Genomic DNA, 27219 nt, shown 5'->3' on the forward strand with positions numbered 1-27219 from the left:
GGCCCTATTATGTTATAGGTTTTAGCTCAGAAGAAGTGCCATCCACAGAATGATGGGAAGGGATGGCTTCGGTGAGAGATCTGAAACTTCTTCTTCAGTAGGATTCCTAGCCAATCATTGCTCTGTCATTACAAGTGTGCACAACTGGTACTTTTCCTTAAAATGCCCTTGTTGTTACCTTTTCTCTTTCACAGCTCGAGAACTACATTGTGGAAAACATGAAGTCAGAGATGGCCCAGATACAGCAGAGTGCAGTTCAGAACCACACAGCCACCATGCTCGAGATAGGAACCAGTCTCCTAAGTCAGACAGCAGAGCAGACGAGAAAACTCACAGACGTTGAAACCCAGGTCTGTCCCAAGAGCCATATTCTACAAGAATTTACTGCAGAGAACCTTCCCCACCACCTCCTTTTACCACATCATCACAAAGTAGATTTCAACACAGTGCTCCAAGAAACATATACACTTTCTGTTTATTGGTAGCAACAGCAATGATGACTGATTCTCATTATGTATTTTTCTTTATATTTAATGGGGATTGGTTGGTATATTTAGCTTTTTATGTGTTTGTCAGGCTGGACTGACCAAAAAACTAACCAGCATTTGACTTCAAATAAACAGCCCAGCTACCAACAGTGAATGATACAAGTGTCAAGCTAAATAAATAGTTTTAGGTTAAAATATCTCCTTTGATCTACGTTATTACTTGCCACTTTATTTTGAGAAATGTTATTTATTTTCTCTGAAATGTTTCCAGACATTTGAAAAGTATTGTATATGTGGAGTTTTGTACAGGTCCAAGAGAGAGGGACAAACATTCATTCATTTGTCAAGTGCTATGCAGTTTACCATTTGTTATTCTATGAAGTTTTACAATGTGGCATGAATATAAGACCATTTCAAAGGACATAGCTTACAGAGGCTTCCGCCCCCCCCCCTCCCCCCGCCCACATGGTACTGAGTATTAATAACTTCAATGCAAACTAGCAGACAAATGTGCTGTTCTTATAACCAGCAATTTATCCAGAATACCATATAAGCTGAAGTCTAATGCTTATCATAGGGCAGTATATACTAATTCTTTTCTTTTGACTTTTCTATCAGTTTACAGTTCACATTACATTATTTTTTCTTTCTCCAGGGACTTCCCCTTGCTATTTGTAGTCTGTGGTATCTTTAACAGTTGCAACGCATTCAAACTGTTTATTTAAAACAAATGTATTCATGTGTTGTATTTATTTGGTTTGTTGTAGCAAACTGTTTGAGATAGATCATACTGTTTGCACTCAAGTCCTGACCCAAGTTTACAATATCATTCCCAAATTATTACATAATCACATTACACTATAAAGAAGAACAATAGCAATTACCAAAGGGAGGACACTTAATTTACTCTAGCTAGAGATGATATGCACATGGTGATGACAAAATAGTCTTACTCGGCTGCTTATTTTTTTCATACATTGGTTAATAAAAGTCACCTTCTCAAGTGACCTGAGCTTTTATGTAATGGAATATAGATTCATGAAAATGTTGGAGCAAATCTGTTCTTTGCACCATTGCACATAGCATTCTAGTATCTAACTGCAACAATACAAGTCTAGATTTTGACTTTGGACTACATGCCCTGCAGGGGAACAATGGGGTGTAGACACACTTCTTTATGCCCTCTGCATGAGCTACCCAGACTTGAGTTACTAGATTCTGTTACTTTCCATTTGAAAATGTCATTGCCATTTCAATTATGCACATTAGGGCCTGAATCTGTAAATTGTTCCAGGAGGGCAGATCTTGGACCCTGCACAGAGCCCCAGTGAAGTCAAAGACAACTGCATGGAACAACTTGCAGGATCAGGGCCTCTATCGTTTACACAATCTGCGTAAAAATGCAATGGCGTTGATGTAAGCCGGGGTGGGCAAACTTTTTGGCCTCAGGGCCACATCTGGGCATGGAAATTGTATGGTGGGCCATGAATGCTCACAAAATTGGGGTTGGGATGCAGGAGGGGGTGAGGGCTCTGATTGGGGCTGAGGGCTCTGGGGTGGGGCTGGGGCTGAGGGGTTTGGGGTGCAGAAGGGTGCTCCAGTCTGGGACCGATGGTTTTGGAGGGCAAGAGGGGGATCAGGGATGGGACAAGGGGGTTGGGATGCAGGGGAGGGAGGAGGGAGGTGAAGGCTCCGGCTGGGGGTATGGGCTTGGGGGGGGCAGGGATGAGGGATTTGGGGTGTAGGAGTATGCTCCGGTCTGGGACCGAGGGTTTTGGAGGGCAGGAGGGGGATCAGGGATGGGCAAGGTGTTGGGATGCGGGGGGGGGGAAGTGTGGGCTCTGAGGGGGTGGGGCCAGGGATGAGGGATTTGGGGTATAAGAGGGTGCTAGGATCAAGGGGTTTGGAGGGCAGGAGGGGGAATCAGGGTTGGGGTAGGGGGTTGTGGTGTGGGAGAGGGGCAGGAGTGCAGGCTATGGGCGGTGCTTACCTCAAGCAGCTCCCAAAAGCAGCGGCATATTCCCCCTCCGGCTCCTAGGCGGAGGCATGGCCAGGCAACTCTGCACGCTGCCCCTTCGGCAGGCACCACCCCTGCAGCTCCCACTGGGTGCGGTTCCCAGCCAATGGGAGCTGCAGGGGCAGCACTTGGAGCGGGGGCAGAGTGTGGAGCCCCCTGGCTGCCCATATGCATAGGAGCTAGAGGGGGGGCATGCCGCTGCTTCCAGGAGCTGAGTGGAGCAGGGCAAGCCCCCGTCCCCACTCCCCAGACCGCACTTCCCAGTGGGAGCACGAGGACTAAATTAAGCCGTCTGATGGGCCAGATGTGGCCCGCGGGTTGTAGTTTGCCCACCCCTGATGTAAGCAGATACTGAGCGCATGCAACACTGCAAAAGAGAAATCTTGAAAGAATGCTGTCATAGATGCTCTAGTTACAAAACATCATATGCAACAGTTTGGCATGTGTTCAAATCCTGTCCAAGTACTCTTATAATCTATTCATGTGTTGTATACATTTAGTCTGAGGTTTTGTATACAGTTTCCCTCCTTTTAATGGCATATTATTATTCTGCAACAAATATGGGGCCACAACTTCCGCCTGTGTTTACCAGCGTAGCTCCACTGACTTCAATTTACACCAGGTCAGGCTCTGGCCCCATGTTTAAAACATATTTTAAAACCTGAACTGACCATTTCAATTAGTCATCATGCAAGCTGACATAAAGTAGAATAAATATGTAACTCATTGTTCAAGTCTTCAGAATGGTAATACTAGAACATTGCAAGTTTTAATGCTTTTATTTATCCTTAAGGTACTAAATCAAACATCCCGTCTTGAAATTCAGCTGCTGGAAAATTCATTATCTACTTACAAGCTGGAAAAACAACTTCTGCAGCAGACACATGAAATACTGAAAATTCATGAGAAAAACAGGTGAGAGAAAATTGTTAACCCCTTAAATGCTTTCTCCGTTTACCACAAATACTCTCCATTTCTACTACTTTAAACAGCAGGGGCAAATGGTTGTTCTGAGCCTTGAATAAACAAAAACATGTAGATGGAAAGTCTAAGTAAAATCTAGACTGACAGATATGGGAAGCATAGGAAATATCAGCAAAACCAATACTATATGCTACTAAGGTATGGTAGTCCCTTAAGTTTTCAGACAATTAAATATACATATCTGGGTGAAAAGGCATAAGGAAAAGAGAAGTCTTCTGAAGTATATTTAGAATATTGAAGTGGAAGAGCTACCATGTTATGGGCTAAATTTTTCTCTTCAATCCTTAGTGTTGCACTCTAATTTAGTTAGTACTTGTTCTGTATGCAGAACTCCTACTTACAGCAATGGGACACTACATATGGAATGACTGAAGGATGTACATTGGAGATCTGACTGTAGTCCAGCAGCTGAGGAGAATTTTGCCCTCTCTTTAGTACTATAAAGCAATAAGGAGACAGTAGCCAGTCCTTCAAATTTGGGGGTGAAAGAATAATATAACTTTGGACTATTAATGTTGATTTTCAATAAGTCTTGGAACACCAGAGAAGTTCCAGAGGACTGGAAGAAATCTAATGTTATGCCAATACTTTAAAAGGGTAAGTAGGATGACCAGGGTAACTTATAGGCCCATCACCCTGACATCGATCTTGGGCAAAATAATGGAACAGCTGATATGGGACTCAATAAAGTATTAAAGGAGGTCATATAATTAATGCTAATCAATATGGGTTTATGAGAAATAGATTTTATCAAACTAATTTGATATAATTTTTGGATAAGGTTACAAGATTGATTGAAAGCACTGATGTAGTATACTTAGACTCCTGTAAGGCATTTTTCTTGGTAATACATTATATTTTAATTAAAAAACAAGAACAATGCAAAATAAATATGTCACATATTAAATGGATTAAAAATTGGCTAACTGATAGATCTCAAAATGTAACTGTATAGGGAATAATAATTGAACGGATGTTTCTAGTTGGGTCGCGCATCGATCAGTTCCTGGCACAACACTATTTAACATTTTTAACAATGACCGGGCAGAAAACATAAACTTGTTACTGATCTAGGTTGTGGATGACACAAAGATTGGGGGAAGTGGTAAATAATGAGGAGGAAAGGTCACTGAAACAGAGTGATCTGGTATGCTAGGTAAGCTGGGCATAATTAAACAATATGTGTTCTGATGCTGCCAAATGTCAGGTTGTACATTTAGGAGCAAAGAATACAGGCATATTTACTGGATGGGAGATTCTCTCCAGGAAAAAGTGACTCTGAAAAAGACTTGGCAGTCCTCGAATATAATCAGCTGAACACGAGGTCCCAGTGAGATGCTGTGGTCAAAAGAACTGAGCAATCCTTGTATAAATAAACAGAGGAATATCCACTAGCAGTGTGGAGGTTGTTATATCTCTCTATTTGACACTGGTGCAGCGACTGTTGAAATACTGTGTCCATTTTTGGTGTCCACAATTCAAGAAGGATGCTGAAAACTGGAGTAGAGCCACAAGAGTGATTAAAGGATTGGAAAAATTCCTTATATTGAGACACTCCAAAAGCTCAATTTCTTTAGTTTATCTTAAGGGGTGACTTGATCACAGTCTGCAAGTACCTACAAGGGGAACAGAAATGAGGGCTCTTTAATCTAACAGACAAAAGTATAACAAGATCCAATGGCTGAAAGCTGAAGCTAGACAAATTCAGATTAGAAATACAGTGCAAATTTTTAACAGTGAGGAGAATTAACCATTGGGACAATTTACCAAGGGTTGTGGTGGATTCTGTGTTACTGAAAATCTTTAAATCAAGATTGGATGTTTTTCTAGTAGATATGCTGAAGTTCAGCCACAGCTATTGGACTTGAAGCAGGCTTAATTCAGGGAAATCCTATGATCTGGGTTATACATGAGTTCTGATTAGATTATCACAATGGTCCCTTCCAGCCTTAAAATCTATGAATCTATGAAATTAGATGGATCACATAATGAGCAATGGCAACAAACTATTGGAAGCTAGAAGAAGAGGAAACTGATGATGGTGGAGAAAGGAAAAGATGCCCCTGAGAGTGCATTACTATAAAGAAATGATTGCTAATTTTGATGCCTTTGCAGAAATACTCAAATAATTCATTGTCAATAGTATTTGTTGTCAATGTTGGCAATTTATCTAATCTAATAATTATTTGTACATAATTTTTAATTTAGAAGAAGTTGAATTGAATTGAGGATTGATTAAATGAGTTTCGTAGATTTATAAAATTGAAAATATGTATGTTTTAATTTCACTTTTAATTGACTGAACAAAAATTGTATTGCCATTATCTGCTTAGTTCCAAGTATTTATTTAGAATGTGCAAGGGACAGAGTCATTTAGGTGATGTCTTGTGTATTTAATGTTCTTTCTTTATTTATGTATCTTAACAATGTGTCAGGGTGCAAGGCATGTGTGGCAGTAAATAAACTTGACTTGACTTGACCTTTGGGTGGCTACACTGACATTCATGATGAAATGGTCTGTGACATGATGAAATAGTCTGAGTTTGTATATAGAAATAAAGAATGTGTTGAAAAGCAACATTTAAATTGTATTGTCTCCCTTTAGAAACATTGCTGTATGGGGCAAACAAAAATAGGAAGGAATGTGGTCTAGTGATTAAAGCAGAGACCTGGAGTGAGGACTTCTGGGTTCTGTCACCGACTCTTTTATTAGCTGAAAGGAAGGATGGTGTTGTGGTTCATAGATTCTAAAGCCAGAATGGCCACTGTGCTCATCCAGTCTGGTCTTCTGTATAACAGAGGCCATAGAACTGCCCTGAATTAATTCCTGTTTGAACTACAGCAGATCTTTTAGAAAAACATCCAAGCTTGATTTAAAAATTGCTAGGGACAGCGAGTCCACCATGGCACTGGCTAAATTGTTCCAATAGTTAATTACTTTCACTGTTAAAAATGTGCACCCTATTTCCAATCTGAATTTGTCTAGCTTCAACTTCCAGTCTGCTAAAGTGAGGAGCCCAATATTAAATTTCTGTTCCTTAGGTAGGTACTTACAGACTCTGATCAAGTCACCTTTTAACCTTCTCTTTGTTATCCTAAACAGATTGAGTTCCTTGAGTCTATCACTATACAGCACGTTTTCCAGTCCTCCAATCATTCTCATGGCTCTATGTAGTTAAGGTGCTGGATTGGGACTCAGGAGATCTGGGTTAAATTTCTAGTTCTGTCACCTGTGTGACACTGGACAAGTCATTTAGGTCCTGATCCTGCAATCACTTATGCACAAGATTCTATTTAAGTACATGACTAATCCCACTTAATTTTTCTGTGCCTCCATCAATAAATTGGATATAATACAACTTTTTCAAGTAATGTCCCAGTGGGTGCTCCACTTCAGGTGCATATATGCCCCATACACCTTTGATCAGGAATTTTCAGTTGCCGTGCCCATTTGCTCTGCACATGTACCCTTGATACCCTCATGCCCCTTAGCAATGGAACACAGATCAGCACAAACAAACTTCCTTCAGTTTTTTCTTGACCACCTTGGCCTGATACAGAGTATATTATGGTGCCTGTTTCTAGATTTCTCCATGCATAACTTACTTCTACTATTTGTTTTGGTTTTAGCCTACTATAGTTCTAGTTTTAGTTTTAATATTCTTCATTTTATTTTTTCAAGGGGGGTTTATTTCATTAGACAACCCTGCCCAGCCCTCCCACCCCCCCACCTCATCATTTGTGTGACGGGTCCTCCTCTCAGGAGTTGTTTCCCCAGAATATGCCTGGGAACTTTGGATTCAAATGCTGCCTCCCTTCCTGGGAACCTAGCCTGGTCAGTGACACTCATTCTTGTTGTATCCATTGTTTGGGAGATATGCACATCCCATCTAAGTGCAAAATCTGTTCAGCGTTCAAGAGTAGATCTAGAAAAAGTCTATTGGTACCAGAACCTTCTAGATCATTAAACCATACCATTCTCTGGTACTTCCTATCTCACCAGTACTGTCAAAAAGGGACAATCAACACCACCTCTGTCTCCTTCCCCCTGGGACAATTCTGAGGACATCTCTTCAACTCTCAGATTTCAGTACAGGGATCACCTTGTTATCAGCCTAGAGCCATCTCTTCAGAAATTTTTTCTGAGAGAGACGTCTAGACCCAGACAAACTCATGTTCCTGATTATCTGTCCTGGTATGAGCAACACTGGTTGCCCCCTCTCCTTCCTTATGGACCACTCAGTGGCCATACTGGGACCCATGGGGTGCTTATCGCCAATAGTTTTGTAGAGCTCCCAACTACATATGGGGAGCAAGACAGGAAACAGTCTCCTGCTACACCTATTCATCGACAATCTCAAACCAAAAGGAGTCTTTCAAGGGACAAGAGGTGAGAGCTGATAAAGAAGTAACACCACAGATTCATATCTCCTTATTCTTACTAGATGAGACTGTGATGCCCCCTCCCTTAGTTCTTATGCAGATGATTTTTATACAATTTCAGAAGCTTATGAAAAGGATAACCAAATCACTTCAGATCCTTTTAGAGAAGGTTCAGGAAGAATGGCCATATGTATGAACAAAGCTGTGCTTGAACCTGCCAAAGCTATCTGGCAAACCTCAGCCACCATACTCCCAGCATGTAAAAGAGTGAACCAAAAGCTCTTATGTTCCAGCTAACAACTCTGGTGGAGGGTGTGTAAATAAAAATTCAAACTTTTTGGTTGCTGATGCCATCAACAAGTGTGGCAGGCAACATCATTCTAAAGCAACACCATGATAAGGACAAAATGTCTAGATCTCTTTGGTTGCAAGCGCTACTCACCCATGAGTTCAGGATTGCTGTCACAGGACCCCAGGCTCGGTACTGTCGAACAGCTCTGAATCAACACTTGGCTTGATTCATCTCACTTCTTGCCCAGCATTACAACTTCCAATTATTCCCTACTTGTTAATTCAGGACTCAGGTAGGGTTCTCTACCCTGACTTGAACATTCTGCAGCTCAGGGTTTTTTTCCTAATTGTTCTCTGGGATAGAAGTTTCCTGTTCCACAGAAGTTCCACGGGTTTTGTTAAACAGCAGAAAGGATTCCACCATGAAGGCTTATCTGCAAAAATAGAAGAGATTTTGTCATACAACAACAAGTCTTTCCTGTCTATTCTTCCCTCTGAGCTCATCTAGATTACCTGTTGAATTTGAAGAAGCCTGGACTTCCTTTAAATTCCATTAAGGTTCATTTAGTGGTTATCATAGTCTTTCATTCTCCTGTGGAGGAGTTTTCAGCATTTGCCCACTCCAAGACTTCGAGGTTCATCAAAGGATTGATAAACCTTTTCCCACACATAGAAAGCCCACTCCGGTGTGGGATTTAAATTTGGTCCATAATTGTTTGATGAAACCAACCTTTGAGCCACTAACCAAGTGCTCCTATCTACACTTGTCTATGAAGATGGCCTTTTTAGTGGCTGTCACCTCTGCCCAATGAATTGGAGAACCAGGGTCATTAATGGCAGATCCCCCCTTCATGGGTTTCGACAAGTAGAAAGATTTCCTTTAGCTACATCCCAAGTTTGTACCTAAAATATCCTCAGAATTCCATATCAGTCAGGTCATCTAGCTTCCAGTTTTCTTCCCTAACCCACATCAGAACAAGGAGGAAGCCACCCTCCCATACCTGAGATGTTAGAAGGGCATTAGCCATCTATTTGGACAGAACCAAACCAATTAGAAAGTCTCTGAGACTGTTGCTTTTGTGGGCAGAACTAAAGGATCCACGATTTCCATCCAAAGATTATCAAAATGGGATTTGGGATGCATCCTCTCTTGTTATGAGACTGTTAACATTCAGCACCCTCCTACAGTAATATCCCATTCTACAAGATGTCAGTCTACATTCATGGCATTGTTAAAAGACATACCAATTGCAGAAATTTGCAGAGGTACCATTTGGGCTTCAATTCACATTTTCCCAAACACTATGTTTTAGTGCACGCTTCTAGCAGATGCTACTTTTGGTACTGCAGTTCTGTTGTCACTCTTAGAGATCTGGCTTCAAAGCTCTTATCTCCTTCAGAGAGTACTGCTCATGAATCACTTGAAATGGAGAACCTATAGGGGCCTTGCATAAAAAAGGGGGGCATAAAAAGGAGAGTGCAACAGTCTTTCCTCCTATGTTCACCTTTTTTGCAAGCCTATGATACTTTTTGTATAAAATATGCCTTGTGAGGTATCATTTGAAAACTCATAATCCGCTGAACATTATTGTCCTGGTAAAAGATGTGTAGTAACACTGTATATCAATTTGTAAAATTCTGCTGTATAAGACATGTTACAAGTCTGGAGAAACAGCTTCAGACCAGTTCCCTAGAGACAAAAGGCTAGCCAACACCTCAGCCAGATGTCAACAAAATCAAATGGACTATCACTTGGTTAAATGGCCATTCTCTGGCAGGAAGAAGGATGTGACCAAGAAATTTACATATTGGCAAAGAAAACAGCTGCAGTTTCCCATCTCTCAGACCTCCTGTCTCCTGAATCCCAGCTGAAGATCATCTTCAAAGGGAAAAGAGAACAATAAGAAATGGGAAGAGAGGCCCCAAAACACTCCTACCTTTCCCTCTGCTCATAACAGCCACAACACATGAAAGGCAAAGAGACAGTCTTGTTTGAAAGAATTCCAACCAGCGAGACTGCAAAACCATGTGGTGAGAGAGACATTTCACTTTGAATTCACTTAGCTTGTTGTTAGATGTTAGTTGTGTTTTACCTTTTATTTTCTTTGCCACCAATTCTGACTTTTATGCCTCATTAACTGTAATCACTTAAAATCTATTTTTCCTGTAGTTAATAAACTTGTTTAATTATTTTATCTAAACCAGTGTGTTTGAATTCAAGTGTTTGGGAACCTCCATTTGAGATATCAGGATCTGTGCATATCATCTCTTATTAATGAAATGACAGACTTTCTATGAGCTTGTATTGTCCAAAAGAAAAGAGCTGTGCAGTGCAAGATTTACATTTCTGGTGACAAGTCTGTGACTTGGAATTTTCTGGTGTCACTCTGCAATATAATTCAGGAGTGTCTGACTAGAGCATTCATATAATTCAGCTGGGAGTAATTTACATGCTAGAGGTTGTGTGTGGAGCAGATCAGGAGTGGTTGCTCTCACAGCGAAGCAGTGTAAAAGGCACTCCAGGTTGGGGGACACAGCTGTTCAACAATCCAGATTATACCCTGGGTAATGTTACAGAGAGTTTACTTACCTTGTACAGTAACTGGATTTTTTCAAGATGTTTGTCCCTATATGTGATCCACTACTAGCCCTCCTTCCCCTCTGCCTCGGAGTCATGGGTCATGGGACTTGGCAGTAGATAAGGAAATGGGGAAAGTTCATCCGTGCTGCTCTATATACCCTTGGTATGGTACAAGGGTGTCAAGACCATATTAGCAAACCAAATGGGCACTGAAACCAAAAATCTCTGATCAAAGGTGCATGGAATGAATGCGTACCTGAAGTGGATAGGGTTGCCAACCCTCCAGGATTGCCCTGGAGTCTCCAGGAATTAAAGATTAATCTTTAATTAAAGATTATGTCATGTGATGAAAACTCCAGGAATACATCCAACCAAAATTGGCAAACCTAGAAGTGGAGTACCTATAGGGATAAATATCTCCAAGAACTCTAGTCACTGAAAGTAACCTCTCCTTCCTTTATCTATCTTGTCTATTTAGATTCTAAGCTCTGTTGAACAGGGTGAGTCTCTTACTATGTACATATACAGCACCTACTGCAATTTGTCCCTCAATCTTATAGTACATATTGGATGATCTTGTGAAATGCAATAACTGAAGGCTTGTCTACATGGCGAGTTAGTACACAGCAAGCCAGGGTGTGAATCTACAGCACACTGACTTCCACGCACTGACTCATTGTATAGACAAGCCCTTAATATTGTGGTTTCCCAATAACTGTAAATATAAATGATTGTTTATGTCAGTGCAACTTATTCTTCCACAAGGCATTTAAAAATAATGTTTTACATTTTGAGAATGTTCCTTGCTTTCAGTGCTTTCACTTTAAACTTTTTTGAGGGAGATGCAGGGTCACTGATGCCCATAATTGATTGTCTGCTATCTCATTTAGCGTGCTACTGTAGGAGGAAAAAGGAGAATGAGAGAAATGAATATAAACGTAGCAGACTTGCCAATCTAGGCATTACACAGGAATAGGTAAGACAAGTGAAGTTTGTTTAAGCAGACAGAGCAACTGTTAGCAGATTCAGCACAAGAACAGTCATACCATATACAAAGAAGATTATGATCATTTCTCCAGGAATACTTTTCTTGCACACTACTTCCACTCTTGTCTGACAGAAGTAATGAGAAACACGGTACCACTGGATGGAGTTTTAGACACATATTTTGGTTTCAGTAAAGAGCTTCATTCTTCTATTCCATTATACTAGCTTTACTTCCTATGCCTTACTGTAATTCCATTGACTTCAACAGATGAAATGAAGTGGAGAATCAGGCCCCGGCATTTTACTGGATTTAAAGAAATATGGGAATATAGGTAATACCAGACCAGGCCAGTGCTCCATCTACTTCACTGGCAATGTCCAGTGCTTGATACTAGACAGGAAGTTTCAAGAAAGCTTGTAGTGGACAACTATAGAATAACCTGTCCCACAGGGGAAATTTCTTCCTAACCTCTTACAGCTGGAGGAATACAGCTAGAGAATAAGGATTTAAATCCAATTTCTCTCTCTCTCTCTTTCTCTCTCTGTGTGTGTGTGTGTGTGTATGGATGTGATTATATATTTGGCCAGACTTTTCTTAGTACAATGATAATACTTGTCTTTACCTGCTGAATAGATCAAAGGCAAAGTAAATCACACTGTCTATGGTTAAAATGTCCAGACTTTTTAAAGATTACTTTTAATGTAAGCGGTTAAGATAACTTTTTATGCAAGAGGATTCCCATCTCCCTGACCTGATCCATACCCTGTTCCCAAACACATCTAAACGGAGGCATCTCAAAATATAAGTAAAAATCCCCTTTAAGCTTCTATGGTCTGGATTGGATTAGTGAAAAAAACTGTGTACCTTGCAATGCAGTTTGCCTAAATCAAGCTTTCCTTCGTTCCAGGAGAGTTTCAAGAGTGCTGTCTCCATGTTCTACTTCATCACCTTTCAAAATGACATTAGCCTTCACTGGAAGTCTGTATGTTGGCTTCTGTACTGGCCTGCTAACCTCTCTAGCATTATCAGGAAGGTTTATGAATAATGTTATACACGGTGCAGTCATGCTGAGCTATCCTGCTGGCTTATATCCTGACAAATTTAACACATCATTTGTATGGTAGAAAATAGATTACTGGCTACACTAATACCAGTAGGCTAGACAATATACAGAAGTATGCTTAAAATGTAAGGCAAATTGAAGTTGGCTTTTTTCTGTATTGTAACTAACAACTCCAAAGAGTCCCTGTCAACATGGTCAGGCCCAATATGTAACCTACCATAACAATAACTTCCTTTTCTTTACCCTATTATTCTGATACCAGAAAGACTATTTGAGCTCCAAGCTGAAGACTGCAATATGTAAAAAAATCAGCTTGCTCACAGGCTAACCTTACAGTCAACAGTGATTTATTTTTATCAGTGTTGTGCACTAGCTGTACTTCCCTAGACTATTCCATTCTAATGAGTAGACAGGGTTTAAAAATGTACGGGAAAGTCATATTCTCTGTCTACTCACAAAAAAAGAGCACAGAGTCATTCAAGTCACAACTATGGCATTTTGATTGATAGCATTATCGAGGAGTAGTACTGCATAATTACTGCAATAGACAATTATAGATCATTTGGATGGTAAAGTCCATTAGTACAAAGACTATTTTTCCCTTTTTGTCTTGCAGAGCACAAGGCCTTTACTTAACCAATAATAAATAATTGATATTGGTTTCATTTTAACCACAACATCCTTGTTAGTGCCCCTTTAAAATACAGTGATGATTGAAAACTTGGTAAACTCTTTGTTCACAGACCTTCCATAAGGGTAACCTATTAACGGTGAATGAACTTTTGAAGGTTTGTGGAGTTAGGTTGGTTCTAATAAACCTTTAAAATTATCTGAATTTCTTTGAAATTGTTTGGTCGCAACACCAGACTGAAAAACCCACAAACAGGATTTTTGTGAGCGATTTCTAGAACTTCCTTGCTGTAAACATCATGGGTGAAACTCTGGCCCCACTGGAGTGAAAGGTCATGACAGCAACCTTTCTCATGCTATTTAGGTAATTCTGTCTCTCCAGACTAGTCAGTGCAGAAGCCTCCAATCTAAATAAAGTTTTGAGCTTTGCTCATTTCAAGTTTTGAGAGATGGTTCTCACTGGTTCTTAACAAAACTGAACCGAATTCAGTGGGTTTACATCATTGGTGAATTTGTGACAGGGAGTTCACCTGTCCTCAGAGCATTGTCCTTCATATCTTTGAGGTCTTTATATCTAGGGGGGAAAGCATTGCAGAGATACAGGTCACTACATACACATTACTTAACAATTTACTAGTTTTGCAGTATATAATTCTATTTTAATCTACATAGCAAAGCATAAAGTAACCAGCCACTATGTCACCCCATCTTTGCAGCACATGTTGTTGACACTATACTCATAAAAATAAAGATGTGTTATTGCTAAAGCAATAAAACATCTGCAGGCTGCCTCTCTCCATAGACTCCAAACAGGGAAGCAGTATGCATTGTCATCTTATTCTTCCTTGCCTGACATGGGCAATGTTACTATAAATAAGACACAGTGAACTGTCATCACCATGGATTCATTTACTGTTATGTTAAGAAACCTATGATAAGAAACAAACAATGCAGCAATCCATGTTGTGGTAATCAACCCTTCTTTTCTATGAAAACATTAAGACATGGACACAGATGTAAAATGTTGTAGGGTAAGAACTACATTCTGTCCTATACTGCTTGGGTGGCCTGAAGGGAATTTAGAGAGCATCTAGTCTTCCCTTACCCTTCAGCAGCCCAGAAAAATTCCAACCTAGCAACCTCGAGAATGCTACCAGCTACTCCCCGGTCCAGCACAGCATGACCCTAACTGACATGCGTTCCAGACAGGGTGCATGATTCTCCTTTTCAAACTAGCTACATTATTACAAATTATAACATAATATACCATAAAAGTTGAAATGAGAAAGTCAAAATGAAACATTTCGGCCTTATTGAAATGAACCATTTTGATAATTTTCCATGAAGATTTTGATGGAATTTACAAGTTCTTGCCAAATGTTAAGTTTTGTTGCATCATCATTTTCTGACAGAAAACTGTTCAGTCTTAAAATTTTTGACGAGCTCTGGCTAGAAGAGACCTTTAAGATCAGCTAGTCAGACTTAGTACATAACATGAAACATATAATATCACCAAGTGATTCCTGAATAAGTTGTAGCTGAGCTAGAGCACCCATCTTGTAGGCCTACATTCAGTGTTGATTAACTTCTAGTGATGGAGAATTAACCACATCCTTTGGCAATGTATTAAAATAGTTTATTATCTTCATGGTTAAAAATGTGCACATTGTTTTCATTTTGAATATGTCTAGCTTCAACTTCCAATATATTGTATCTTTTTATATATTTGTCAATGAGATTAAAGAGCCTTGAGTCTCAGTCATCTTCTCCTTTCCAGCTGGGGGCAAGGATGATGCCAAGAAAGTGGTACTCTGCTTATGTCGCTCTGCCTGGCTCTCACAGAAAAGGATGGGACAAGCTTGCACAATACATTTCCTTGAGTGTCCTGTTAAGTCCAAAATTCATAACGTTTGGGAAAAAGAGATTTGCTATTGGTTTTACTTAGGGGTTTGTTTTGTTTTGTTTTTAAGCTTTATATTACTCTAGTGTGTACAGCAAATCCAGGTCTCAGTTTAGTCTTTACACTGTTATCATTTGTAACAGCTCACATTAAGACTTCATGATGTTTAATAGAAACAACTCCAGAAGGATTTTATTACATTTCTCAGAGCATTGCTTAAATGACCTGAAATAAAATAGGCATTTTGCCACTGATCTATTACCCAGCAGTAAAAACCAAGGTGCGGGGAAAAGAGAAAATAAATAAAATCCAGGACTAACTTGGATAGGAAGTGGCCTGTTGGCAAGTTTGAGACCAATGGTGGGTTCATGATATGAGAAACACCTCCTTTGGCATATACGTTAGAATCACTGATCAAAAGTTTAGCAGATGGGAGGTTTTCATTTCTTTATCTAATATTAATAAAAACCTTGATTTGCCGAACTCCTACAATAATTCCAAAGTGTTGGCACTGACAAGACTATAGGATGGTGGTTACATATATCCTAGCTGTCCCGTTGCATCCACAACTCCTTTTGATCTTTATAAAATGAAAATGGGGGGAGGCGCGGGAGAGGAAGGAGTACAAGGAGGGGGAAAGTGTTTGTATACATTTATTCTAAAATTAGCAATAAAATTTGATGAAAGCAAGTCAGTTATTTTTCTACAGTTGTACTCAAGATTTTCCTGGCTGAGGAGATATAAATGTTGAGTATTCAGAAGTCCTCTGAGATACTGTATGAGTCATCGTCTTCATTTTTTTGATGTGCAAGGAAAGTTACTTATGAGGGATTTTGACAAAATAGGGATCCCACATTAAGAATCCAACTTCCTGATTTACCTTTTGGGAAAAGAATCTCATTCGCGATATGGAAGTGGGTACCACTCACCTGTGCAAATTTTCCTTTCCCATCTTCACTAGCCACTTAAAATCTCCCAGGACCCTACAAGTTGAGAATCATGATTATGACATCAAACAACATTTTATTAAAATTATACAAAAGTTTATACGAACTACTGAATTGATTACTGGGTTATTTTTAACCAAAATTGTCCTGTAATGCATTACATTCTAATTATCTGGAAGTTATTTGCACTGGATTGACTATTTCAAGGTTATATAAGATGTCTATATTTTGTTAGCATGCCTAGACAAACTTCAGTTAAACTATCTCTTTTTCAGTACATTTTCAGCATCATTTTCTTCACTAAAAAGGTGTGTAAATTTGTCAGCTGTAACTCTAATTTTCCATTTAATTATTTGGTATAATAAATAATGGAATCTGAGAGACAGAGTGTCTTTCATATCAGACCGACTGCAGGCTACATTCCTTTGTTTCTCTCAATATTTAGCATATGAAGTCTCATGTGAAGCAATTAGAGGAGTTCACAGGAGTCATGAGTGAGTGGAAAACATAAGACAGTGACACGAAGGAACAAAGTAACAGTTTTAGGCACTGGTCCTAAGAAGGCGTGCACAAGTCTTTGTAGGATCAAGGCCTTAGATTGCAATTTAGGAGCCTCCTGCTCTGCAAATGTAACGCATTGCTAATAAGCCAAAACTTATGGGAGGATTCCATATGAGACCATATGATAAAAATAGATGCAAGTAGTCTGGGGATTATTCTGTGTTTCTCTTATATTCTTTCAAAGATGCTTTCCTGAATCAGTTAGACTGTTGTTTAGATTTTTTTAGTATTGGATCCATATCCCTTGGCTGGTTCCCCATTGTTCCCAAGTTTTTACCTTCTTGTGCTCACAGCTCTACACAATTCTGCTCCAGCCTACCTCCCTGATCCCATTTCTTATCACATTGCCCCATCCACTCCACCAACAACTTCCATGCCCTGTTCATCTTTTCTCCCTCTCCTGACTCTCCAACTTCTTTGCTCATGCAAAAAATATAGTTGGAACTGCATGCCTAATTTGGATACTTAACTGTCTGCCCAAAATGGATAATTACATGCACAAATTGCCAGCTAGGTACATAACTGACCACTTGTGCATGCAGTTCCCTAAGGTGGGTGTGCAAATTAGGAATGCAATCACGTGTAACATACTGTTTAGAAAGTGAGATCCTAGATGTCAATTATGTTTAGGTACTAGATGGACTATACCAACCCCTTGGCTAACCTTTTAAAGTGAAGTTATGGCTGTGAGTTTATTGCCTTTTGTAAGCATGAGTAATTCATGTGCTGAACTCTGCATACAACCAAATGATAAAATAGACACCAGCTTCTGTATCAATGTATATTAAAACTAATTAATGTCTGCTGTTGTTTTTTTTTAAGTTTACTTGAGCATAAAATATTAGAAATGGAAGAAAGGCATAAAGAAGAGTTGGATACTTTGAAGGAGGAAAAAGAGAACCTTCAAGGCTTAGTCTCACGCCAAAGCTACATAATCCAGGAGCTAGAGAAGCAGTTAAACAAGGCAACGAACAACAACAGTGTCCTGCAGAAACAACAGCTGGAATTGATGGACACAGTTCACAGTCTGGTCAATCTTTGTTCCAAAGAAGGAGGTAAGACAGTAACATCTTTAAAAGTCTCAGAAATTTCTTACTAGAGTGACACATTGGGTGCGGGGCCATGGGGAGGGTCAAATTTACTTTTATAGGTCCAAAAAGAAAAGATAATCTGACATTCTGAACTAATCAAGGACAAAGTACCTTAGGAGAACATTTGAACATGAATAGTTTTTGAGATATTGCTGAGATTGAACCTGATGCTAACAAGTATGTTTGATTTTTTGGTTGAATAACATAGATCTCTTGTGCCAAATCTTCAGTTGATGTAAATTGGCTCCACTGACTTAGTGATACCAAATTATAGCCACGGAGGATCTGATTCCTTATGACTTGTTGTTTTTCAGATATTTTCTGAATATTATGTTTCTCTTTGTTTTTCTATTTTTTTTTATTACTTGTTTGTTTCCAGTTGCACCCACAGTGTGGTAGGTACTGAACAAACATGGAAGATGGAATGGGTGCTGCCTTGAAGACATTACAATCTAAATCCAGGCAGACAAAAATGTCAGAGGCAATGGGTAGACTATATAGCCAGTCATCAGGGTTATAATTGGTTACATCTTAATAAAGCATTTTAAAATGTATTATTATTAGATGTCTAGATCTTGAGGGGCAATCTCTAGTTGCGTCTCATGCTTGCAATTATTAGTCAACACATTCCTGTAGTATCAAGAAAAAATTCTTCTTCAGGAGTGATTTTAATTCTCGGAGGGTAGTGGCCTTGCAGACCAGCTCAGGAGGGGCATTCCATACATCAAGAGTAGCATGGAAGAAAGCATAGAGTTGTTGTATGAGAAGTGGACAAACAGTTTGTCAAAGGGTGACATCATGAGGTGAGGAGGTGGCGGGAGAGTGTGAAAAGGGCTCAGAAGAAGATAGGCTAAGCAGAGTCTTGCAGCACAAGGATAAGAGTTGCTGAGGAGGCGGAGATGGATTCAAAGAGAAATTTCAGAGAGAATTCAAGAGGAAGGTGACATGATCAGAACAATGAGTAAGGGAGATTATCTTTGTAGAAGTGTTCTATATGGACTGTTGAGGAGATATTGTGGATGTCAGGGAGGTCAAAGCGGAGGTTGAAATAAAGGATATGTGATTTGGCTAGGAAGAGGTCATCAAAAACCTTGTCAAGAAAATCCAGGAGCAAGTTGGAGGAGACGTATACAAGGCAAAGGCAGCAAATTGCACATTCAGAGAGTTTAGAGGTGAAGGGAAGAAAGAAGATGGGCCAATAGCTGGACAGGCAAGTGAGGTTGAGGGATGACATTCTAGAGAGAAAGTCCAGAGCATATGTGAATTGTGATTATATAACTGATTATTGTACCAGTGCAAGTAGATGCATAGATATGTGCAGGTAAAAAAAAACCTGGCACCTGCATCATTATAGTCTGATAGAACTAAGTGTCAAAAAGATCTAATAGATGATCCAATCTCGTTTGTTCCCTAGAGAACATTCCCATGCCCCTTGTGCAGCTTGTATCTGAATAGTTCCAGTGACTAGGATTCCACCTTCTTCCCTTGGAAGATTTTTTTTCACATTCTGAGCTTATTGATGGCATGCTTTTTTCTCATGTCCATTCTAAATCTTCCCTTTCTCTGTTGCTTTGACTTATTCCATGCTAAACAGTTCTTCAGCACCTTAAATTAAATAAAATCTTTTTTAAACAGTATGCTCTCAGACCAATAGTTCAGCATTGTGAAGCAATTCAAATCCTCTAATATATTTTATGGTCTTCTGGCAAGGAAATCTGGCAGGGTTTTGCTCAGGCTGTTTTAACAGCGCTCAGGAGCATTTTGAAATTAATATCAATGTGAGAGAGATATTATTTTCATACAGAGATGAACTGCAAGCTGTTGTAAAGACTGAAAACAGATTTTCTAGCTATCTTGAATTAGATTCAAACAAAATATTTCCCCCCTTAATATGGAGATTTCAGACATCAGTTGGTTCTTATAAAGACTTTGAACCAGGATTTTCAAAAAAATCTGAATTTAGGCTACTGGGTCCAAATTTAGGTACCCGAATAAGTGAATTTTCAAAAGTGCTCAGTACCAAACAACTCCCACTGAATTCATGAAAGCTACTACATGCTCACTGCTGTTGAAACTCAAACTATTTACATGCCTAAATGTAGACTTAGTAGCCTAAGTTTAGACACCTCCATCCCATTCCCCATATCTCTTTGTATTTAGTAACTGACTCAGATTCATGCTTGGATACTATGTTGATTGGCATATTGTAAATACCTAGATCAGTTTACATAGAGATAGAGCACTTTCACAGAAATACCTCACTTTGCTATATATTTAAATCTATCTGACTTACAAGTTTTAGGAAATAAATTGTTTCTCAGAACTAAAAAAAGCCACAGAAAAGTTTTTGTTAAAATAATGTTAACATAAAACACCAGACCATTATAAAGAAATCTTGGACACTAACACATATGCTGATTTTTAAAAAAATTATTACCAGCATCAATTTGTGAAAATAATTATTATACATACTGAAGACTGTTTCAAGTACAAGGTATACATGCTGGGAAGAACAATTGGAACTACTGTAATTTAGCCATAGCCACTCAGGGAAAATATGTAAAGTACCCTTTAGTTAGTTAAACACAAATATCTGCTATCTGTGTACTGGCATTCAAAACGTAAAATGAGGGTAGGATTTTATTGAGTGACAGATAATAACAATTAAAATATTATTTATAAATTAATGGTATGCCCACATCTTCTATACTGTGCTCAGTTCTGGTTATCTGATCTCATAAAGGATATTGAAGAAATGGAAATGGTCCAGAGTAGGGCAATGAAAATTATTAGAGACATGGAAAGACTTCCATTTGAGGAGAGAATATAAATATAGGACTATTTTGTCAAAAGTGAGAGGAATAAGTTGACATGATATAGGTATATAAAATAATGAATGGTAGAAAGAAGAGCAATTGGACACTCCCTTCTTACCTCTCATTATAAAACACAAACATGGGAGTATCTAATAAAATTAAAAGGCAATACTTTTTTCACTGATAAAAGAAAATACATAATTAACTTTTGGAACTCATTGCCGCTTAATATTATTGAAACAAAGAGCTCAGTAGGATTTAAAAATGATTAGACAGTTATGTGAATAACAAGAATATCTACACTAAAATTAGGTAGGGTGAGAATTGACAAGGGATATAAACCCTCAGACTTCAGAACAAGATTTAACTAACTATCCATCCTTGGGACTGGGTTGAAAATTACCCAATAGACATGTTATTCCATAAACGATTACAGGCAGATCACACTTTCCTCTGAAAAGAGCCAGCCTTTGTAGCCCCAAAAAGTCTCAGTCACAGAATCCCTTTAATTTGACAGACCTAATAATGCAAAAGACAATCTTAGCTTTCATTTAAAAAGAATAGTTTCTAGTCTTTTTCCTTCCAACAATAGCATTGTAAATGTGAATCAATGTGAACCTATTCCAACTGGAGGGCCAGTGCTGTCCACTCTGCACACCAGGGTGGGTAGTTTAATAGATTCAGAGGCAGCATGCCTAGTTGATTAAACAAGGCCCTGAGGGCCAGATTTTTGAAGACATATTGGTGCCCAAAGATGCAAATAGGTGCCTAATGAGATTTTCAAAAGTGCCTAACCTCTTCAGAAGCTTTTGAAAATCCCACTAGGTACCTTTCTGCTTCTCTAGATGCCAAAATACCTTTGAAAGTATGGCCCTAAGAGAATAAGCTCTGATACTGCCTGCCTGTTAGGCCTTTGTCAAGGTCAGATGACATGAGCAAGGTTAGATGACATGGTGATAACAATTCTTACGGTTGGTCTACAGCAGTATTTCCACTATTGCTAGGCCAAGGGGCAGGGGAGAATTTCTGAAAGTTCTCAGTGTATAAAGGCAAATGAGAGAAGGGGAGTAAAGGTCACACTACTAATCACTTTAAAAAGTAGAGGTGAACCTAAGTTGCAAAATTTGGATCTAGATCTGAATTTCAAACTCCCCAACTATCCGGGGTGTTTACATCTCTGGTTTTGCTACAGACTACGTTTGAGACAGGGGCCACCTGTAAAATTTCCAACCAATTCTGAGTTTGGATTCCAAAACCCAATCAATGTTGCTAGTGTGATCAATTCTATGGCTTTAGTTTATGCTGATCTGTAAAAATATATTCTCCACTAGATCAGAAAACGTATGGATAGGACAAATATACATGATATCACAGGGTCACATATTTATTGCTAACAGAGTTGTCATATAGTTTGTTTAAACACTTTTTTTTTTCATGTAGCAGTGGGAATCTTGGCACCAACTCATTTCTAAAATAACAAGTCTTTCAAAAACTAGCCTTCCTGTTAAAAGACTGATGTGCATTATGGGATTTTAAGGGAACTTGTTAAGGGTTAAATAATTTCCAAATCCAGCCATAGATAAGGGCCAGAGGCTTTCCTCCCATCCACAATGCAGAGAGGAGCAAAGAAACAGGAAAGTAGGGACAAAGGCCCCAAAATCTACTGGTGACAAAGATGCATCCCCAAGACTGCAGAAGCCCCTTCCACATGCAGAGATGGGGAGGAGTTGGAACAGTGGTTGTATATGATGTGGTTTGAGGATCTGGTGGATTTCTGATGAAATGCATACATGAATTAATGCCAGCGAGATCAGCTTCGAAGGAGGTATTTCCCATATGGAGAGGGGAAGCCAGTGACTGCAAGGCTGCTGAGTGGGAGGAAGAGGTCTAGTAAAGCATGGATGGGCTAATTTTCCTCATAGATGTTCCAACAAATGCTCCCTCCCTGTCTCAGTGCGGGGGACATTTGACTGGATTGGCAGGGGACAGACAACTCGTTTGGTCCTCAGAGGATGGGGAAGAAAGAGGAAAGCCTTTGGAGTCTTTTCCCGCCTACCCCACCCTGAATGTCATCAGTTCCCCAGAGAGGGGATTGTGGTGGTAGCACTATTTTACACTGATCAAGTTTTAAGAGTACTCTTCCTCTACTGTGGGCTTTTCTGCGGGAGAGGAATATCAGCTCCTAAAGTTGTAAGGAGGTTGAAAGGTGAGTGAAAATGGGGACCCCCCCCCCCACCAACACCCACTAGTGTTGCAAATATTTTGGAATGGCTCTAAAACAGAGAGGAAATGGGGAGTGCATTGTTATAAAAAATGAGAGTGTTCAGACACCCATTCCTGCTCCTGTCTTCCAATGGGGACAAGTCTGGCTAGCACTGGACCATGTTTATGCATATGCGGTCCTAAATAGACAGCTTGATTCATTCAGCAACCCCATTCCTAGATGCATGGTCTCTCACAACACAGAGATGTGTAGGGTTCTAGGAGGAATTTCCCCCATGGATAACAATGTGCAACAGATAATTTCCTTATCTCAAATAGATACAATGCCAAACCAAGGAAGTAATTGAGAGATCATGTGGCTCCAACAGGAAATTATGTATAAGGGTTAAATACTGCAGTTCTCACCCAGGCAAAAGTCCCCTTTAACTTCAAACAGAGTTTTGACTGACTAGTAGATTGTAGAATTTGTCCCAATAGAAAGCAACAGAAAATCCTTGCCTAGCAAAAAATAGCCTATTATTGTATTGTGCCTATAATATTAAATTTATTTTGCATATTATAAACAAATTTAAATAATATGATAGGTGGCCTACCCCTTTCCCCTCCCCCACTTAAAAGGGAGTCTACAAAACCACAAAGGACTGGTAGGGTTCTTTATCAATGTGGTTATTCATTTTTCCTGTTGTTGTTCTTTCTTTTGTGTGTCAGACTACATAAAAACATAGTTTGTTAAAATGTTTGGTCTAATGCTGTATGTTTCAGAGGACTAATGCAATAGGAAAGAAAGTTTGTTCACTGTCTAATGTCTAATGTCTCCTAACAAGAGAAATGAGGCATTAGCTTCCTCTTGAATGCTGACAAGATGTTCGGCTTAAGTCTCAAAACAATACACACATATGCTAGGAATTTACCTCCCTAGAAGTGCCTATTGAGTTCATGAAGTAAATCATTCAGTGAGTGGGTGAGATATTTAGGTTTCTGAAAATCACAAGTCTCCTGGGTTATGAGTAGTTTTCATATCTTACCAAATTATGCAAGAAAATGAAGAAGAATCTTTGTTTTAACAGGATACATGTTAAAAAAGACAAATTATTTATTTATTCAAAACCCTAAACTGCAAATAGTTATTCTTTTTTCTCTGCCTTCAGTAGCTCTGATGTAACTTTAGTGTAAGCTTAAGACGGTGAGAAATAAACTGAAACTTCAAGGAAGTGACCTAAGGGTTACCACAGACACAGGGCCAAAGTTTTGGCTGGCATAACTCCATTGACATCAGTAGAGTTACACCAACAGACATGTTGGCCCAGTTTTCTATATGACTTCAAAAAGAACATAGATAACATGAGCCAGTGGTATAGAAAGATCACAATCAGAAGAGTTAGTTGGACTCAGGTGACTCAAGAGGTTATTTTCAATCCTAATATCAAAGCTATGTTTATAAAGGCAAATTTGTTATAGTAAATTGATGCCAGTGTCTCTGGAATAGAATTAACTGAGAGTTCTTGTGGTTAATATGGTCAGAATGGAAAAGGAAATGGATTGAATGACAGACAAGAACATTTGTATTCTTCTGAAACCCTTTTTTTAAATGCCGATAGATTTAATTACTTTCTTCTCTGGCTAGCACCATTTCCCTAGTTATTTGTTCCTCTCATTAAACTGTGGACTCCACTGCCCAGCCCAACCTTAACACCACTGAGCCAAAAGTTTTTTGTTTGTTTTGTTTTGCGGCACAGCTGGAACTTTGCCAGCTAGACAGGGACCTGTAGCACAGAATGCATCCAGTGACACATTCTTTTTTGGAAGAAACAAAATACATTTCTTTCCTGCTTCACTGACATCTATAAGATTACTTTGATTGTAGCTGTGAGGTAGATAAGCAGTGCTGGAAACAAATTGACTTAAATGTTATTACTCATAATAAATAACACTTTGCAATTATTAATAAAACTTGGCACTCTTCATCCATAAATATCAAAACACTTTATAAAAGTGGTAAGTTTAATTACTTTCCCCCATCTCATTCTTTTTTAAGTACACATGGGGAAATTAAGAACAGAGAAATTAAGTAACTTGCCAAAGTCACACAATGGCTCAGTGCCTGGGCTAGGAACAGTACCCGTGTCTTCTGACTTTATTTCCTGTGTCCAAGCTATTCTGCATGCCACATTATCTCTTTTATCTTTAAACCTGACAGTGATCCCCATAGTTAGAAGCAAATTACTTTTGGATGCCTAGTGTGTGTGTAAAGAGCATAAAAGCTGCCCTCTGCTCTACTTTCATAGAGTCATAGAAGTGTAGGACTGGAAGGGACATCAAGAGGACATTGTCTAACCTGTTCTTAAAAACCTCCAATGACGGAGATTCCACTCTTTTAGAGGTTCATAATCTATAGATAACTGGTTATACTTTAAAAAAAAATCAATGAATGTTAAAGGGGTCAAAGAAGCAACATCTGAAGCATTAATGTTTTTTAAAAATGCATTCCCCAAAAAGAAAATGTGTGTTTGGAATCTGATGTTTACCAAAAAAAAGTAGCTTTATGTTAAAAAAAGAGAAATAAAAATATCCCCTTCTGAATAAGTTTTAATGAGTTTTTCACATAGAATTCCCAAAGCTCATAGTATTCCTAGTCTGAAAGCTGTGCACAAATGTAGGTCTAGATTTCACAATGAGAGCCATTCGGATTCAGGTAGACTCCTCTGCCTGTGTGCAGCCCCACTGACTTAGATGAGTTCCATGGGGATGTAGGGGTCAGCCCACATGAAGTGCATGATATGATCACACAGTCTGAGTCAGGACTCCATAGGTGCAATTTAGCTATGTACAACACTATGGGCACCATCAGCACTTCTGTGTGTGTGTGTGTGTTTCTTGGTTATCTGGTATCGGATAATATAGGACTGCTGTTTCTTTTTTTATTTATTGTTGTAGTATTTGTAAGAGCTGCCGAGAGGTCTCTGATAAGTATCTCTTGTTTTGTACATTAAAAAAAAACAATATAAATGATAATAAATAATAATAGCTACAAAGGCCTGGTCTACACTACGACTTTAATTCGGATTTAGCTGCCTTAATTCGAATTAACGCTTGACCCGTCCACACAACGAAGCCATTTAATTCGAATTAAAGGGCCCTTTAATTCGATTTCTGTACTCCACCCCGACGAGCGGAGTAGCGCCAAAATCGAATTTGTCAATTCGAATTAGCGTTAGTGTGGCCGCAATTCGATGTTATTGGCCTCCAGGAGCTATCCCACAGTGCACCATTGTGACCGCTCTGGCCAGCAATCTGAACTCGCATGCACTGGCCAGGTGGACAGGAAAAGCCCCGGGAACATTTGAATTTCATTTCCTGTTTGCACAGCGTGGAGAGCACAGGTGACCACAGAGAGCTCATCAGCACAGGTAACCATGCAGGCTGATAATCGAAAAAGAGCACCAGCATGGACCGTACAGGAGGTACTGGATTTGATCTCTATATGGGGAGAGGATTCAGTGCTAGCTGAACTGCGTTCGAAAAGACGAAATGCCAAAACTTATGAAAAAATTTCCAAGGGCATGATGGAGAGAGGCCACAATAGGGACACAGATCAGTGCCGCGTGAAAGTCAAGGAGCTCAGACAAGCCTATCAAAAAGCAAAGGAGGCAAACGGTCGCTCCGGGTCAGAGCCGCGGACATGCCGCTTCTACGCTGAGCTAAATGCATTTCTAGGGGGGGCCGCCACCACTACCCCACCTCTGACTGTGGATTCCGAGCTGGGGATAATCTCATCAGGTACACCTGATGATTCCGCGGAAGGGGAAGAGGAGGAGGAGGAGGACGAGCTGGCAGAGAGCACCCAGCTCTCCGTTCTCCCCAACAGCCAGGAACTGTTTCTCACCCTGACTGAAGTACCCTCCCAAGCCTCCCAAGCCAGCACCCAAGACCATGACCCCATGGAAGGGACCTCAGGTGAGTTTACCTTTTAAAATAGAAAACATGGTTTAAAAGCAAGCATTTTTAATGATTAATTTGCCCTGAGCACTTGGGATGCATTCGCAGCCAGTACAGCTACTGGAAAAGTCTGTTAACATGTCTGGGGATGGAGCGGAAATCCTCCAGGGACATCTCCATGAAGCTCTCCTGGAGGTACTCCAAAAGCCTTGCCACAAGGTTTCTGGGCAGTGCAGCCTTATTCCGTCCTCCATGGTAGGACACTTGACCACGCCATGCTAGTAGCAAGTAATCTGGTATCATTGCCTGACAGAGCCTGG

The 27219-nt window shown here is 39.6% G+C and overlaps 1 protein-coding gene across 1 annotated transcript in view; it reads left to right on the forward strand.

The window, feature by feature from the left end:
* ANGPT1 (angiopoietin 1) overlaps positions 1-27219 on the forward strand; it is a 213040-nt gene that overhangs the window by 94094 nt on the left and 91727 nt on the right. Inside the window, exons 2-4 of the mRNA XM_065398962.1 lie at positions 195-350; positions 3299-3420; positions 17656-17888. Coding sequence (XP_065255034.1) covers positions 195-350; positions 3299-3420; positions 17656-17888 — 511 coding nt within the window. The remainder of the gene's footprint in view (positions 1-194; positions 351-3298; positions 3421-17655; positions 17889-27219) is intronic.

This window comes from Emys orbicularis, chromosome 2 (assembly GCF_028017835.1).
Source record: "Emys orbicularis isolate rEmyOrb1 chromosome 2, rEmyOrb1.hap1, whole genome shotgun sequence".
Taxonomy (NCBI): Eukaryota; Metazoa; Chordata; order Testudines; family Emydidae; genus Emys; species Emys orbicularis.